Below are 17,078 nucleotides of genomic sequence, written 5' to 3' on the forward strand. Positions count from 1 at the left end.
GGGCCCCAGAGCCGGTCTGGACTATTTGGAGAAAATTCTTGACCTTACCGGGACTCGAACTCTGACCCATCGGTCGTCCAGCCCGTAGCCAGTCGCTATACCGACTGAGCTATCCAAGTTCCCCTTAATATAAATAAAAATTAATAGCGTAATAATCCCAACAAACCTTAAAACTTGTAGACATATGGTCAAGGAAATACCGCAATTCGGCCACAAAAAAAAAAAAGACCTTTGATAAGTGAATTATTCGGAAAAAATTTGCTGCTCTGAGATATACATGAAACTCGTGACGGAAAAAAGGTGAGTCGGCGTTTTGACAAGCGGCGCAAACAGCTACCACTGTTCTATAACGGATTAAAACGTATTCCATAATGTCTTCTATCTTTAAAAAATATTAGTTTCCTTCTTCCATTTCAATAACTGGCTACCACAAACCCGCTCAGATATACTAAAATTTCTTTCCATAATTTCAGAATCTTCCCATGGTCCTGTCCTCTGAGATTACACAGTATATGTATGTTCACTTCCGTAGTCGTCTGCTGCCTTACATCCCACTTACATGTCGTTTAAACATCAAACACGAACGAATCGTTAAAGTTGGCTTCACGAAACAATACGCTTCCCACCATATATGCGCTATCTGTGACCGAAACTCTCCGCTCGCTGGGCCTAGATAAGATTGAGTTGAGTAGACTACAGCCAACGCGAAGGTCGATGCATAGCGTGACAGTTAAGTATTGTTATGCCAAGAAATGCATGACAGCTGAGTAGCGACAATAACGTGCTTTCCTACCACCAATCTGCATGTCGGATGGATTGCCATGAAACGCAATACGTACTAATCATACAGGCAATAATGTTTAACAATTGAACAGTATGCATGGCAAATCAGTAGAAAACTGTTAGTTTTGAACCCGATTTGTGATGTTAGAGCTGCTCTGTTTAGTAAAAGTGATTAAATTTACAGTAGTATATGCATACATGCAGAACGTAATTAATTTGTTTCTCGTTAAACATTCGCATCGCAACATTCCGTTGGTAATGCTATAGTCAGCTCCCTATTATTGTACCCCCTACACACGTTTTCGTGCTTTCGTAGTATATATTCAGCTCCGGTTTCGTGGTTGCTTAGGTAGTCTTAGTGAAACTTAGAAATTTTGAGGGATTTTAGTTGTGTGTATAAATTTAATTTCAAAATGATGTTCTGACATAACCAAACTGCAAATTCCTGTGCAAGACGTGCGACTCGCTTATAAATTCCAGTCGTTTCTTACATATTTCTGTTACTCTAGAAGAGGCATGTCCAACGCGTCGATCACGGGACGATTTTTGGTCGATCTCATAGACCTACAAGGAAATTATACGTGAAAAGCATGTAAATGTTAATATAATATGATTATATTCAGATTTTGAAGGGAAAATACGTATTAGTCATTCCTATTTTTCTGTTCTTATGTAGCTTACGTGTAAATTGCTTTACACTTGTGTTAAGTGAACTGTGGGGAAGTCCCTATTCTATCCTTATCACGTGAACTCTTATTTTTACCAAAATTTTTGCTTAAAGCGAGGTACGGCGATAGGAGGGGGTGGCAGATCACTGGCAGTTTTGACACTAAAAAGTCGATCATAACCTGTTTGAAGTTGGCCATGCCTACTCTAGAATATGAGATAACGAATATAATCAGAGGTGAAATATCACTTATTACCCCATTATCCGATGGTGGACAAAACATGATAATTGTTCGTTCTTACTAAAAAAAATACTGGGTTCTTGGACTTTGTCCATCATCCGGTATTGTAAAAACCAGAGAACATAACGTTTCGGAAACTCGATCTGTTTCCGTTCTCACTGGACCAGTGATTTTAGTTTAGCTCTTTCTAAGTGACCCAAAAGAGTACGTCTCTCCCCCCCCCTTTCACCTGAGGACGGAAACAGATCCAGTTTCCAAAAACTTTTTTTTCTCTAGTTTTATCTTAATACCGGACGATGGACAAAGTCCAAAAACGCAGTAATTCTGAATGATAACTGTTCTCTGCCAATATCTAAAACCAAAGATGATTTACATTTACACAGGATTTCTCTACACTGGATAGCGTCTAATGGTTAACACACTTCCCAGTTGCAAAAAAAAAAAAACAAACAAACAAACAAAAAACAGTAATTTATATCTCGTAGCGATGATTTTCAGTTCTGCTTCAGAACCGGAAATTAATTTTTCATCAATTTAAGTCTCAGAACATGCGCATGTAATTGACATTCATTCTATAGACGGAAAATGTCGGTTACCAACGTCACATTTTAAAAGCCCCAGATTAAATTAATTCGCCGTTTTTGCAACCATTCCGGCCCTTAAGAAATATCCCAACTATAAGTAGATAATGCCCATTTTTTCTTCTCAGACAATGCTCTGAAACGCAACCCTCCTGCCATAAATACGCCAACATGACACATGTTTATTACAATCATTAACTAATGCTCTGAAGCTGAGGCCTTGAAATGCTATTGGTTGCTCAGCTAGTAAGAAATTCACTATCTTTTATAGAACCCGAAGGTTCATTACCTTGCTCACAAGAACACACCACTGGCCTCTATCCTGCGCCACATGAATCCAATCCACTTCATCACACCTTACTTCTTTAACAAACATTTTAATATTATTCTCACATAAAAATAAGTCTCTCAAGTTATTTCTCCCTTCAGCAGATTTTTATACAGTGATCAAGTCAAGGAGGTTGAGATGGGCAGGGAATGTAACATGAATGTGTGAGAAGAGGAATGAATATAGTATATTGGTGGGAAAGCCAGAAGAGACCACTGGGAAGACCAAGAAGTAGGTGGGTGAACAATATTAAAATGGATCTTAAAGAGATGGGACGGTGTAGATTGGACTGATCTGGCTCAGGATAGGGAGGAGTGGAGGGGTCTTGTGAACACGGTAATGAACTTCCGGGTTCAATAAAATGCTGGGAAGTTTTTGAGTAGCTGCAGAATTTGCGGCTCTTCAAGAAGGGCTCAGCTCCGTGAGTGATTCTGACCCCTTTCATGACCTGTCCATTTCATATAAGATAGAAAGATATTTGGTGGCTGTGGTAGGACATGCTCACAGAATGGGTTGTGCTGCCTTTCCTAATTGGTCACCCATGGTCACAATTATGAGCAGTGAGGGTTACGGGTCTACTTGCAGATACAGAATTAATTACGGCCGCTCTAAACACACGGCCCATAATATTTCTCAAATTCAAAGCACACCAAACACCAACTTCTACATCATGGAGTGGAACTTCACGTGTAAGATGTGAATTTCTTTTACTTCAGTACACTCTTACTCACTCACGGAAAGCTCGTGATCACGGGCAGGCACCAAACATCCTCTCTGTACTATTTCCACAGTATGAATTATATTAGTTATTGGTTATTTTCATCACCACATATCACTTATTTACTTATGGAGCTGAGCCCTTCTTGAGGAGAAGCCAAATCTGCAGCTACTCAAGAATTTCCCAGTATTTTATGGAACCCAAAGGTTCATTACCGTGTTCACAAGAGCCCTGCACTGGTCCCTATCCTGAGCCAGATGAATCCAATCCATACCATCCCATCCTATCTCTCTAAGATCCATTTTAATATTGTCCACCCACCTACGTCTTGGTCTGTTCAGGGATCTCCTTCCATCTGGCTTTCCAAACAATATCCTATATGCATTCTTCTTCTCCCCCATTCATGCTACATGCCCTGCGAATCTCACCCTCCTTTACTTGAACATTCTAATTATACTTGGAGAAGAGTACAAGTTATGAAGCTCCTCATTATGCAGTTTCTCCAACCTCCTGTCATTTCATCTCTCTTCGGTCCATTACAGTAAGCATACAAATTATTAGAATCCACTTTCATGGGTCCTAACAGAAAATCATTAATGATCCTATAGGCACGCGGCAGCACTAGGTAGAGGCACTATGCTACAAGCCGGAAGGTAGCGGGTTCAAGTCCCAATGAGGCGGATTTTTTTCAATTGACCTAATCCTTCCAGCCGCACTATGGCCCTGAGATTGACTCAGCTTCCAACAGAAATGAGTATGAGGAATCTTCAGGAGCGTAAGGCTGACAACCTCACCGCCATCTGTGAGCCGATTGTCTAGAGAAAATGTGGGAACCTCGACGCCTCACAACCCTACGGGCCTTCAAGGCCTGTTACAGGGATAGCTTCACCTTTACGTTTTTCATCAGTGGTCCCACAGTCAAAGTAAAACACTCTTAACGTGAAAGACAGTACTATAGAGAGTCCAGTCCTGGCTACAGACTTGTGATTAATTTGATTTCAATCCAATTTCATAGTCTAATGTGGTCAGTTCATGGGTACCATTGGCAAAACAGTATCAGAGACAAACAGTATTTGGATGCAAAACCATTACCTGTAACCTACAGGAATATTACTTATTCTGAGAGAACACAAAAGTTGTATATTTATTCAAAATGTACAACTTGTCAGTAAAAAGCTCACAGGAAAAACTTGTTGGATTCAAGAATTTCTAGTGACATTTTGACTATTACTATGATAAAAGAAAACCTGATTATACATACATAACTGCACTAGAACGAACATTATATCACCCACTCATCACAAAACCAATGCAAATAAATATGGAAAAACGTAAGTTAACCTGTTCTGATACTTTAAAGAACTAATTTGTTTAGTTCCATAAACAGGGCACATTCATTTATATCCACTCCTATTCACATTAAACCCATGTGAAAATGTGTGGTACTATAGTGTCATCAGCGCCAATAAGAAACCATATGGTACAGAACTGGGAATATGTTCAGTTTATTTGGTCAATTTATCAACTCTCATACTAACCGATGATATTCCTGAATATAGCAACATATATTTGACTACAAGAGTTCTCACTCTGAATAAAAACGTCTTTTTTATCTTGGAGAATAATCACAATTCTTCTCTATACACATTAAAACAATGTAAAGGTAATATTTGGAAAATGTGTATTTATTTTCATCTTTCGAAGATGAGGTGGCTTTCTAAAATAACACACGAATAGCGTTAATTGAAAGGTGTGGCTCTGCTACGCCCCTTTCATTTCATCTTCCAAACAACCGCAATGGATTACGCAAAGTTGCATACAGCAGTCACCAAAGTACATATATGGTGTATTTATTAGTTCCAGCCATATGTTGGCAATGTTAGTGAGATTTTAAAATATTTTGAGTACGTGCCCGTATCGCAATCGATTACGTACCTCATCATTACCTCATTAACAAAGTCTGGGCACTCTCATTTAACATTGCATTTTATTGTTGTACTCCTCTACGTACATTAACCAATCCCGTCACTCGACCCACCTTACAAGTGAGGGGCGGAGCAAGCACCCAGAACAAGCACGCTGAATATGTCTCACAGGGTCACAATAATCATGAAATTTCTAACATATTCATCGGTCCATAGGAATTACATCAAAATAGTATCACTTTCCGCTAACAAATCACTGAAATGTATTTTCTTACCTGTTTTACTAGGGGTATAAGAGTTTGCTCGATACTTTTGGTTCTAATTTCCAATGTGTTCTGCTCCAGCGGCCTTTCTGCCGCCATGTTGGGCTTGTACTTTTGATTGCCGGTTAGTGTAGTTTGTTTCGACCCGCGGCGATACATGAGCAACCTGTTGAGTAAATACTGAACTACATACTAGCTTTGTAGTCTGTAATATTTCACAGATGGCAGAATGATGCATCTCTATCGTAATGCAGTGCTAATAGATATGTAAGAAAAGTAAAAAGAGGTAATTGTACTGATTATTTACAGTGTTCTCGCAGATTTAAGTCAAGATCTATATTAACAATCGCGGAATTACCTACATTATAGAATAAGATGTTTATTAGAATGTGCTACAAAAGGCCGCATGCGCAGTGCCCAGGCGTTTTTTTTTTGGTCACTACTTTTTTTTTTTACTTACAATATTTTTTCTACAATTAAAAAATAATGCAGTGCTACAGAAGGCCAGATGGGCGTTGCCTTGCTCTTTTTTTGTATTTACAATTATTTTTCACAATAAAAAGTATGTAAGTCTGTCAGATGGGCATTGCCTAGGCCTTCTTTGTATTTACTATTATTTTTCACAATAAAAAATAATAGCAAGTCTATTAACATTTTTGCAGCCTTATTAGCAGGTTTTCCCAGATTACAGATCTTTTAAATTCGAGAAAATTATTCACATTTTGTGAATATGTGTAACAGTCTCCCCATAAGCGATTGCTTATTTATGGCTCCTTAAATTCAACTTTGTGACAAATGGTACTACTGTTCTGTTTGAAGCAACAGAAAGGAAGGCAAGTCCTCATAACTCTGCTTGCCACCTGCTTTCACTCTGATAGCTTGCATGGCTTATTAGACCTTAGGCGATATGTTCCTTTGCAATGACGGTTGACTTTCAACGGACTACACAGTGATATATCCCAGAAGCTCTTCCGGTTCTCATAACCCTCATTTTGCATGAGAAACTTCCCACTTGCTGTGGCAGCAACCCCAAATTAAATTCTTTCAGTGGGTCCTCCAAATAGCTCATCAGCATGGCTCTATAACAGGGGTGGTGAGACTCTTCCTGTGAACAACCCTTATGTTTGTAGGCCTTCAGGGTATTTTCAGATAGTGATATGATGTTCCTGCCTTGTATGTTTACTTAGAGATGGTGTGCTCTATAACATGTCTTCTGGTAGTTATAATGCTGCCTGCATATTGTTGGTTTTCTGCCTGTCTTACTCCTCAACTATATAGATGGAGGTGACTTTCCTCTGAAATGACAGTTGACTTTCACCAGGTTGCATAGCGTTTTCTCCCAGATGACAGGATTCTTCATAACCACCGCTGTGACAGCCTCAAGTCCTGACAACAGTTTTGATGTCATTTAGTTGAAAATGAAAGGAAACAAAAAAATGAAACATAATTTAGAGATATCTGTTAACAGTTTATTAAGTAATTTCATTTTTCCTCCTTGGAAATTTTTCCTTTCAGAGGTTTTGTGTTTCCATACTCCAGAACTGTAGCTCATTCCAGTTTCCTTAACGTTCTTTAATATTTTGGATACGGGTATTGCTGTTGGTACTAATTTAAGTGTTATTTTTCTGCTGACTAATGAAGTTATAGCTATTAATGACACTAATAAAACTACTTTTATTTGAAGCAACTTACTGTTAAGGCTGAGTTATACAGCATGAGTAAACGATTAACCTGACCTCAGACTGCATCCTGGTATTAGAAGTGAATACCACTTAATGGCTGTTCATATGATTATGCTGATTTGACAGGACAAGAATTATTTTAAAGTGTTATACACATTTTTCTTTTTTCATGTTTCTGTAAAATCGAATTATTTTTGTTAGATTTGAGACCCTCACATCAGTAACTATGGAGAATGCTATCTCCTGGAATCTGACACTGTGTAGTCTGGAAGAAGTTTATCAGCATTTTGAAGGAAGGTCAGTGAAATTTACCAGACTATATGACATCACAATCTAGAGGATAGTGTTCTTTAGAATTTTTCTCTTTAACTTAATTTCACTTTCTGGTGAATTGTTTGAAAGTCATGGGCTAATTCCCATTAATAACAGTATGGGATAAACCCCACTTTTAAAGCGGTAGGATATAGAGACTGGCAGAAATCATAGAGGGAAGCACAATGGACCAAGACAGGTCTCAGTTCATGGGGAAACCCACCCTCTCCAATAACTAACTAACTAACTAACTAACCCCACTTTTATATCTGTCCCTCCAGTTCTCCCCTTTATAACAGATCATCAGCATGTGACAGTTTCTGACTGACCCAAATGCTTAGTTAGTTAGTTAGTTAGTTAGTTATTGGAGAGGGTGGGTGTCCCCATGCACTTAGACCAGTATTGGTCCATTGTGCTTCCCTCTATGATATTCTACCAGTCTCTATACCCTACCGATATTGGTGCGTACCATCAGTCCCGACCGAGCCAGCGAGTTCGGCCTCTGCTGGCTTAGCGGTATCTATAATGCTTCCCCCATCTATCAGAGGCGTTAGAGACTACTGTTGGGCGGGAAACGTCCGTAATTTGGCTCAGTGACCCCCTTTGGAGATATGAGGTTCTTTTACATGCTGTAAAGCTACAACACGGGACCCACGGCTTAAAGTCCCTCCCGGAGGACTTGTTTCCTGAATTTTTCTGCCCTTAAAAATTCCACAACCTCCGCCGGGTTTGAACCCATGTACCACGAGTCATGAGGTGGGAACATTACCTCTAGACTACAGAGGCCGCTGACCCAAATGCTTGCTACAACAAATTTTATATGATGCTGACACAACTGTAATTGAAGAAACCTTTTTTAAGTCACCAAATTACTGACATAAATGACACCACTATTTCCCACTGACCAGGTTTCTCTTTGTAAAAATTAGACTTTCAGAGATAAGGCTATTACTTAAATAACATTATACAATCTTCTGATGTGTAATTTTCTATACATAAATATTAGGGCAAAAATACAACTCTCAAAACACTCAGAGGAAAAATTCCTGGAACAATAATAGAAATTCAAATAACTGACAAAATGAATGCTTTTAATTTTGAATTATGCTACTCATATTTTGGATAAACAGACATACACATAGAATATACAAGCAAATTGATTATACCAGCATTAACTGGTCATAGAGTAGGGAAAGTAAGAAATGGGACATGAGAAGTACTGAATTCATTCAGCATAGTCAAGTTCTGGGAACTTGTAAACAAGTCAGCGACCCTTCAAGTTCCTTAAGAAGTGACAATATCCTAATGTATCAGCTCCTTAGGAAGTGCTACTGCCCTCAGAGTTGGGTAGTAACAGCAGCATACAATTAACAGGTCACTAAAATGAAGGGTTTTGAAATAATTTTTATTAATGGAATAGAAATTGATACAAAATAATAATGTCTTTTGACAGTTGAAATGTAAGCTTCAAATGCATCTCATCATAATCAAACAACTTAGAAATGCAGTTCCTTGGAAGTTGGAAATGAAAACACTGCCAACTGATGATATTACATAACAAAACTCTGTTATATTAACTGGCCATATATTAAGAGCCCTGTTTTGAGCTGGTACACATATAAGCAAGTGAATGATGCGAAGCAGCAAATTTGCCGAGAATCACATATCTGCCAGTGCATTTCTTGGTTCGGCTTGGTGGTGATAAACATGTTTCTAGAGAGAAGCACTGGTTATGATTGATGTTTTCCTTGTCCTTGTTGTTAGGATAGTGAAATGAAGTTAGAACTGGCTAGACATTTGCCTGATTGTGCAAAACCAGAAATAGACAGGCAACTTTTCTTAGGATAATTATTAGCTCAAAAAAAATGTTTTCAGCCCAGTTGGAAGCAATACTGTAGTCGAGGGTTTTTTTTATCATCTACCAAACTTTCAGTTGATCTTAATGTGCGCTGCTGATTTCACAAAGAATGTTTGCCAGCAAATGTTTCTTCTGTACCTTGCCACTTGCTGATGACCTAGTAAACTCATTGATGAACTTGATGTACCGTGGGATTCTGTAATGAGCAATCTGTAACACACCAGTGATTTTCATTCATCCTTTTGCGTAATGTAATGGCATAGTTTGGTTGTCCTCTCCATCCATACAGACAGGGGCTATGCTACAAGCCGGAAGGTTGTTGGTTCAAGTCCCCATGAGGTCATTGGATTTTTTTTTTCAATTGACCTAATCCTTCCAAGGCACTATGGCCCTGGGGTTCACTCAGCCTCTAACAGAAATGAGTACCAGGAATTAATTAAATTATTTTCCTGGGGAGTAAAGTGCGGCCGGCGCATAAGGCTGACAACCTTACCGCCATCTTTGAGCTGACTGTCTAGATAATGTGGGACCCTCAACATCTCACAACCTTATGGGCCTTCATGGCCTGGTACAGGGATAGCTTTACTTTTTTACAATTATTATCTTCTGGGATGTGACACCATATAATCTGGTAGAACTTTACCAACATTTCAAAGGAATGTACTGTCTCCATCTTCAGGTTCAGACAGTAGAACAAACAAGCAGATAACTGAGTAATTTCCACCATACTATATTGTGTAACACACAAGATGCTAGTACTTTCACAGTCAGCAATGTGGTTGAGTACAAATATGTATGACAGAAATACTTTTATTCAGGTTACCCAGTTTCTGTTGTGCTAAACATTTACAAATATTTCAAGATGGTGCAGTTGATGTCAGCAAGAATTTTTTTCATCTTTAAGTAACTGTTGAGAAATGTTCTCTGATTGGGTACAAGGAAAGCGATATTGGTTAACTAATTTCAGAAGTATGATGATTTTTTTTTCAGGCTGAATAGGTATCTCTGCATGATATAAAATATAAACCTGATTATGATCTAGGGCTTTTCCTCGAGATATTGGAATATTAAAGTGAATGACTGATATGAATATAAAGTCATGATGAAATTATTTGGAGAACGCTGAGCACAAATTCTTGGAAAGATCATAAGTTTTCAAGGCAGTCACAATGAAGGCAAGTACTTTCTATGATGTGATGTCATGCAGTTTGGTAGAATGTTAACAATATTTTTGAGTAATATGGTACCTCTATGTTAGCTTTCCTGATTTGTGGTTTTCCGATCTTTAGACATGGTGTAGCGTGGCCTGTCCATAGAGTATTGCTAGCAACATCTGAAGTTCTGAATGTGGTAACTATGAAAATTACTGCTTTCTGGGATATGTCACTGTGGAGTCTGAAAGAAGAGTGCCAATGTTTCGAAAGAACAAAGCTCCTCCAACACACTGGAAACCTACCAGACTATATCCCAGAAGAAAGTAATATTTTCATTCTTGTTTGTTTTCATAATTTTTTTTAAACTGAAATATATAAATGGATGACATTTTATAAAAGTGTACACTCACCTTATCCTTACAGAAATCAATGACATCTTGTTCAGTAATGGTGACTCCCTCACGAAGTCTTAGATAGACACAGATTTCTTCTCCAACTTTTGGGTCTGGCACTCCAAATACCTAAACAGGAATACATGAAAACAAATTTGTTGACACACTCACAGTCAGTGATGAAAAATGAGAGTTGTATGTTATGTGCCAATAGTTATTCTACTGTCACGATGTAGGTATCAATGGAATAGCTTTTACATGCACATATGTTGTTGTATTATATCTGCAATTTACTTTGTGCAGAAGATACTAATGTCTTATAATTCTTTCTTTTTACATGGAACTTCTTAAAATATTAATATATCAGTGTTACAGCACTCTGCAAGAAGCAGAGATAGCTAAATTCATATAGTGACTAGGTTATTGACTGGACATCTGGGAAATCTAAAGGCAAATTGTGAATTAAAGAAGAAACAAACATACATTTCACATGCCATTTATCTGTATTCCACTGAGGTATAATTTTTGGGTATTTGCATTACTGCAGATTTAAGTTGGGCAACCCACACCCAATATGTGTGTCAAAAACTTAGCAAGACTACCTATTTGATAAAATCCCTATGGGACTCAGTGAGCCAAACTGTTTTAAGAAGTGTGTATCTTGCAAAATTTGAGTCCATGTTGAAATACGGTATTATTTTTTGGGGTGGGGTGAAAAAGGACTCTGAAACTCTATTTAAACTGCAGAAAAAATGTGTAAGGGTGATAAAAGGTGTTAAAAATAGTTTCCTGTAGAAATTTGTTTCGTGAATTAAAGATTTTAACTGTTACTTCCTTATATATTTTTGAGATCTTATGTTTTATAATAAAAAATAAGATTTAGACCACCCAGTATTCTGATGTTCATGGCTATAACACTATTCATAAACACAATTTATATGTACAGTTTTGTAATACTGAGTGTAGCAAGAGAGGGGTGATTAGTATGGGAACCAAAATATTTAATGGCCTTCCAACTGAATTAAAGAATGTAATCAATTTGAATGTTTTTAAGAAGAAACTTAAGAATTATTTGTTTTTGTAATGTCTTCTATTTTCTATAAGAATTTTTTAATAATTGTTGACATTGACTGCTTGTTGATAAATCTGTATATTTTTATGCCTTTTTTGGAGTATTTATTATTATTAATTGTTTATGTAAACTGATTGTTAATAAATCTGTCTGTATGTTTAAAATATTTATTCTTATGTCTTTTTTGAAGTATTTATTATTCTTAAATTAAGTTAAAATGTATTTTGAAATGTATTGCTGTATTGTAGTGATGAATCACCGTGTGAATGTTATTTTATTTTTGATGTGAGGTTGTTGATATTTGACATGTCCAATTGTAATTCTCTACAGCTATGGATGAAATAAATAATAATAATAATAATAATAATAATACAAGTCTGTACATTGCAGCATGTTAATGAACGGCTCTGTGTGTGACTGTACCTGAGCTTCCATAATGTCAGGATGTGTCTCAAAGAACTCTTCAATCTCAGATGGGAAGATTTTGTCTCCAATCCTAATGATCACATCCTTCATTCGACCTACAATTCTTGCATAACCATCTTCCTGCAGCACAAACTGGTCCCTTTAGAAAACAATGAATTGCTGTTGTGATTATTTCTTCATTTTATGGCAAGAATCATTCCCACTGAAATTTCAAGCGTAACTGTTGTGGTAATCAACATCATTATTGAATATGGACCATAACATCTATTGAGGAAAATGTTCCTCTGCACATGGAACTTTTGTAAAGGTCTGAAACAATAGGTACATATGTATTAAGATACTAAAGTTCACGGAGTACCAATGTACATTAATTGGCGTTATAAATTTTCTTTTGAATTTGTAGTGGATGCTGCAGTACTTACTTATGGACACTTTCCACTGCAGCTTATTGGTAACATCTTCTGCTTTTATTTGTAGCTACTACCAACCCTGATGAGGAGCTGGGATAGTTCAGTCAGTACAGTGACTGGCTACATGCTGGATGTCCAAGGGGTTGGAGTTCAAGTCCCGGAAGAGACAAGATTTTTCTCCTCTCCACCTTGTCTAGACCGGTTTTGTCCACCCAGCCTCTTATCCCATGGTATCATGGGATCATTCCTTGGGGCTAAAGTGGCCGGGGCATGAAGCTGACCAGTCACCTCTAACTAGTGCCAAGGTCAATAATAGGTATATATATCCACTCCCCCACTCCACACGGAAAACACAGCTCTTCTGTCGTTGCGTTCATGACCTTCATGACTTGTTACAGAAACGTGTTTACAGATCTGATGCCCAGAAACGACCTTGGTATAATCACCTATCTTGTGGTTACTGTATTTTAATGGCTCTACATGTTACAATAAATTGGAAATTAACTGTGGGTAACGTATTCCTTTTTTTCAGCCATTTTTCATTCCAATAAGTATGAGTTGAGTTTCATACAAATTTTATTCAAGATGCACATAGAAACATGCGTAGCTCTTTATGTGTAGTGTCCATTACTGTTGCTAAGTATTTGTTGCTGGCTCGTCACCAAAATGCAGGGCAAAATCGTGACATAAAGATAGGAAACAGATGTTTTGAAAATGTGGCACAATTCAGATATTTGGGAACAACTATAACAGATCGAAACCTGATTCAGGAGGAAATTAAGAGGAGATTGAACTTGGGTAATGCTTGCTACCATCCAGTCCAGATCCTTTTGTCTTCTCATCTGCTGTCCAAAAACATAAAAATTAGAATATACAAAACTATAATTTTGCCTGCGGTTCTGTACAGGTGTGAAACTTTGTCTCTGATATTAAGGGAGGAACATAGACTGAGGGTGTTTGAGAACAGGGTGTTGAGAATATTTGGACCGAAGAGAGATGAAGTGACAGGAGGTTGGAGAAAACTGCTTAATGAGGAGCTTCATAACTTGTACTCTTCTCCAAGTATAATTAGAATGATCAAGTCAAGGAGGATGAGGTGGGCAGGTCGTGTAGCACAAATGGGGGAGACAAATGCGTATAGGATATTGGTGGGAAAGCCAGGAGGAAAGAGACCACAGGGAAGACCAAGGCATAGGTGGGTGGAGAGTATTAGAATGGATCTTGGAGAGATAGGATGGGATGGATTGTATTGATTTGGCTCAGGATAGGGACCAGTGGAGGGCTCTTGTGAACTCAGTAATGAACCTTCTGGTTCCATAAAATGCTGGGAAATTCTTGAGGAGCTGCAGAATTGGCAGCTCCTCCAGAAGGGCTCAGCTCCATGAGTAAGTAAGTAAGAAAGTATATAGATTCTCACCCTGTTTTTGCCCATCCGTCTGGACGAATGAATTCCCGAGTCTTTTCTTCATCAGAGTAGTATCCCAACATGACACTATATCCTCGCACCCAGAGCTCTCCAGGGGTTCCCATAGGAACCATACGTCCTTCTGTGTCCACCACTTTCACCTGTTATTTGTAACATGAATGTTTAGGGTGTTTCTTTGTGGGAATACACATCTGATGGCCATTCTGAACATATAAAAACATAAGCTAACAACAAGACATATACAAATGTTGAAGTAAATTTTACCTGAACTGGACTGAACTGAATTTCTGTTTTAGGCAGGTAAATGTGTGTTTATATTGTCATGTATCCAGGGCTTGTCTGAATAATAAGATGGGTTTTGAATTTGATGATTGAATTTATTGGACTTTTATACAACTGGTTACAACTGTTCACAAATCACTGTCATTTTGTTCTGACTGGACACTGCATGGGAACTATTCTGATTTCCAACTGAACTCCTCCACTGCTCTGTTGCACTCCATTGTGCTCCCATAATTCTGATCTCTCAGTCAGACTCATAGTCAGAGTTACTTTACGACTGGCAGTTTACAGCCAATCAGTTCGTCTTGGTGACAAGCCCCTTGAGACTTACTGCCAGTAATTTTTTCCAGCTCAACATTTGCAGTTATAGTTCTTATGTAACATCCTCTCTGATGATAGGATGGGTCTGTCATTTATAATTGCTGCTGGTCCTCACCAGCGCAGTCATTCTCAGGTTCAAGTCCCACAGGACTCTTGACCACATTTTACTGTCTCAGATTTGAGACTCCCCCAACCTGGAGGGCCAGGTTCCCATGTTTATATCCTCCAGGAACAGGGTGGCCCAGTTATACCCCTAGGCACTGGGTTCCCTCTTTATCACCTCCTATGACTCAGAGGGCTATAGTGGGGATATTCAAAGCCACCTCCTTGACACAGACCACATGGTAAACACTATCTTCTGTTGTCAAGAATGCATATTTATTGGCCCCGTTACCTAGCAATGGATGTCCTTCTGTTGTTGACAGTATGTGCTCTGGGAATGTGTTTATGGAGCTGTTGCCTAGCAGTGGGCATATACATCACAATATATATAGACATACACACACACATACTTGTCTAATACAGAAGTTCAGTTCCTTTTGGTTCCTATTGTAGGAAGTAATTTATTATTTTAAGCAATTTTTAAAAGAAAATAAACATAAGTCATTCCCAGTGTTTCTTGCTATTTTAAATGAACCTTACCTCACAGTGATCCACTATGTGGCCAACTGTGTCTATTGTTTTCTCCAAGGAATCCTGAGGTTTTGAAACAAACACTCCTGACACTTCTGTCATTCCAAAAGTAGGCTGAAACATTACAGAGAAAGTTACTCCTGTAACAACCTCATGACTCATGGTACGCGGGTTCAAATACCCAGCGGAGGTCGTCGAAATTTAAGGGTGGAAAAATTCAGGGAACAAGTCCTCCAGGAGGGACTTTATGCTGTGTGTCCCGAATCGTAACTTTACGGCACGTAAAAGAACCTCATATCCCCAAAGGGGATCACTGAGCCAAATTCTAGGATGTTTCCCACCCAACAATAGTCTCTAAGGCCTCTGATAGATGGGGGAAGCATTATAGACACCACTAAGCAAGTGGCCGCACTCACTTGCTCGGCGGGACTGATGGTACGCACCATTTATCGGTAGGGTAAAGAGACTGGTAGAATATCATAGAGGGAAGCACAATAGATCAAACTGGTCACGGTGCATGGGGAAACCCACCCTCTCTAAATAACTAACTAACTACTCCTGTAACAGAGTTTGCTAGGCACTGGCATTTCTAGATTATTTAACAATGCCATATCTATTGAAATGTTACTTCCATGCCAGATAATGACTGTTCAAACAGGAGTGATCTAAGCAGTTTGAGGTTCACAGAGCAATATTTAAATTGCAGTCCTTCTGAAATGTGATGTCGTGTAGCTTGGCATAAGATTCTTCTGAATTTATACCAGTCTACATGTCATCACATCCCAGAAAACAGCAATCCTCACTATTCTTTGTTTTCTGCTTGGTCTTCAGTTCATTTTACATATATTTAAATATACTTTCTGATCTTCATTTTAGCATGGTCCATTTAAGAACTTACACACAGCCGTCTGACATTCAGAATTTACTTAATCTGCAAAGCCAGCTGCTGACTACATGGTGCACCCGCATATGCTGCCACCTGAAGTGTTGTGACCTTAAGGTTCAGGTCTTGCGATGTGTTGATTAAGTCCACATATAAGGATGGGGTTGCTATCAAGTGGGTGCACCTAGAATAATATTCACAGATTCTGAAAATAAGTGCATTAGTAATATTTCTAAAATTCTCTTTATATATATGTATATATGTAGAGGCCGTGCCGTAGCTCAAGCAGTTAGTCCCTGGGTTCCCACTGCAGCATCCCAGGTTTGATCCCGGGTCTCGTCAAGTGGGATTTGTGGTGGACAAAGTGGCGCTGGGGTAGGTTTTCTCTGAGTACTTAGGTTTCCCCTGCCAATCTTCATTCCACCAATTGCTCCACAATCACCCTCACCTATCATCTGGGGCTGGTACAATAGGCCAGAAGTGGCCGCAGTACAAGGGACTTAGTCCCACCTCACTAGCAATAAAAATATATATATCTGTCAAACTGTTTAAATGTCTTTTTAATAGTTCTTCAGTCACATTCACAAAAAGAATAAAACCAGAAATGTGCTGTATGGACTGAAACATTCACACATATTTTTAAAAGTCTCAGTTCGAAGAAGGTGTGTTACATACTGTGAAGTACATTAAAGTAGAAGTTTTGTCTTCAAAATACAGAGTT

The 17,078-nt window shown here is 38.5% G+C and overlaps 3 protein-coding genes and 1 long non-coding RNA gene across 4 annotated transcripts in view; 1 reads left to right on the top strand and 3 right to left on the bottom strand.

Annotated features, from left to right (window-relative positions):
* LOC111866862 (alpha-catulin) overlaps positions 1-6,859 on the bottom strand; it is a 41,270-nt gene extending 34,411 nt beyond the window's left edge. The window contains exon 1 of the mRNA XM_023856193.2: positions 5,519-6,859. Coding sequence (XP_023711961.1) covers positions 5,519-5,665 — 147 coding nt within the window. The 5' untranslated portion in view covers positions 5,666-6,859. The remainder of the gene's footprint in view (positions 1-5,518) is intronic.
* LOC117282514 lies at positions 5,720-10,916 on the top strand. The gene is made up of 3 exons (XR_004513272.1): positions 5,720-5,792; positions 7,390-7,485; positions 10,349-10,916. It is a non-coding gene; the product is annotated as an uncharacterized LOC117282514 (long non-coding RNA).
* A 408-nt stretch (positions 10,917-11,324) lies between these two features.
* LOC111866881 (medium-chain acyl-CoA ligase ACSF2, mitochondrial) lies at positions 11,325-15,636 on the bottom strand. Its single transcript, XM_023856223.1, has 4 exons — positions 15,484-15,636; positions 14,230-14,378; positions 12,400-12,541; positions 11,325-11,348 (listed from the first exon to the last, which is right to left on the bottom strand). Exons 1-4 carry the CDS (start codon positions 15,634-15,636, stop codon positions 11,325-11,327), a joined length of 468 nt encoding a protein of 155 aa, XP_023711991.1.
* LOC111866863 (medium-chain acyl-CoA ligase ACSF2, mitochondrial) overlaps positions 15,500-17,078 on the bottom strand; it is a 22,582-nt gene continuing 21,003 nt past the window's right edge. Inside the window, exons 12-13 of the mRNA XM_023856194.2 lie at positions 16,373-16,541; positions 15,500-15,588 (exon numbers count right to left, since the gene is read on the bottom strand). Coding sequence (XP_023711962.1) covers positions 16,397-16,541 — 145 coding nt within the window. The 3' untranslated portion in view covers positions 15,500-15,588; positions 16,373-16,396. The remainder of the gene's footprint in view (positions 15,589-16,372; positions 16,542-17,078) is intronic.

The sequence above is a fragment of the Cryptotermes secundus genome, unplaced genomic scaffold (genome assembly GCF_002891405.2).
Source record: "Cryptotermes secundus unplaced genomic scaffold, Csec_1.0 scaffold673, whole genome shotgun sequence".
Classification (NCBI taxonomy): Eukaryota; Metazoa; Arthropoda; class Insecta; order Blattodea; family Kalotermitidae; genus Cryptotermes; species Cryptotermes secundus.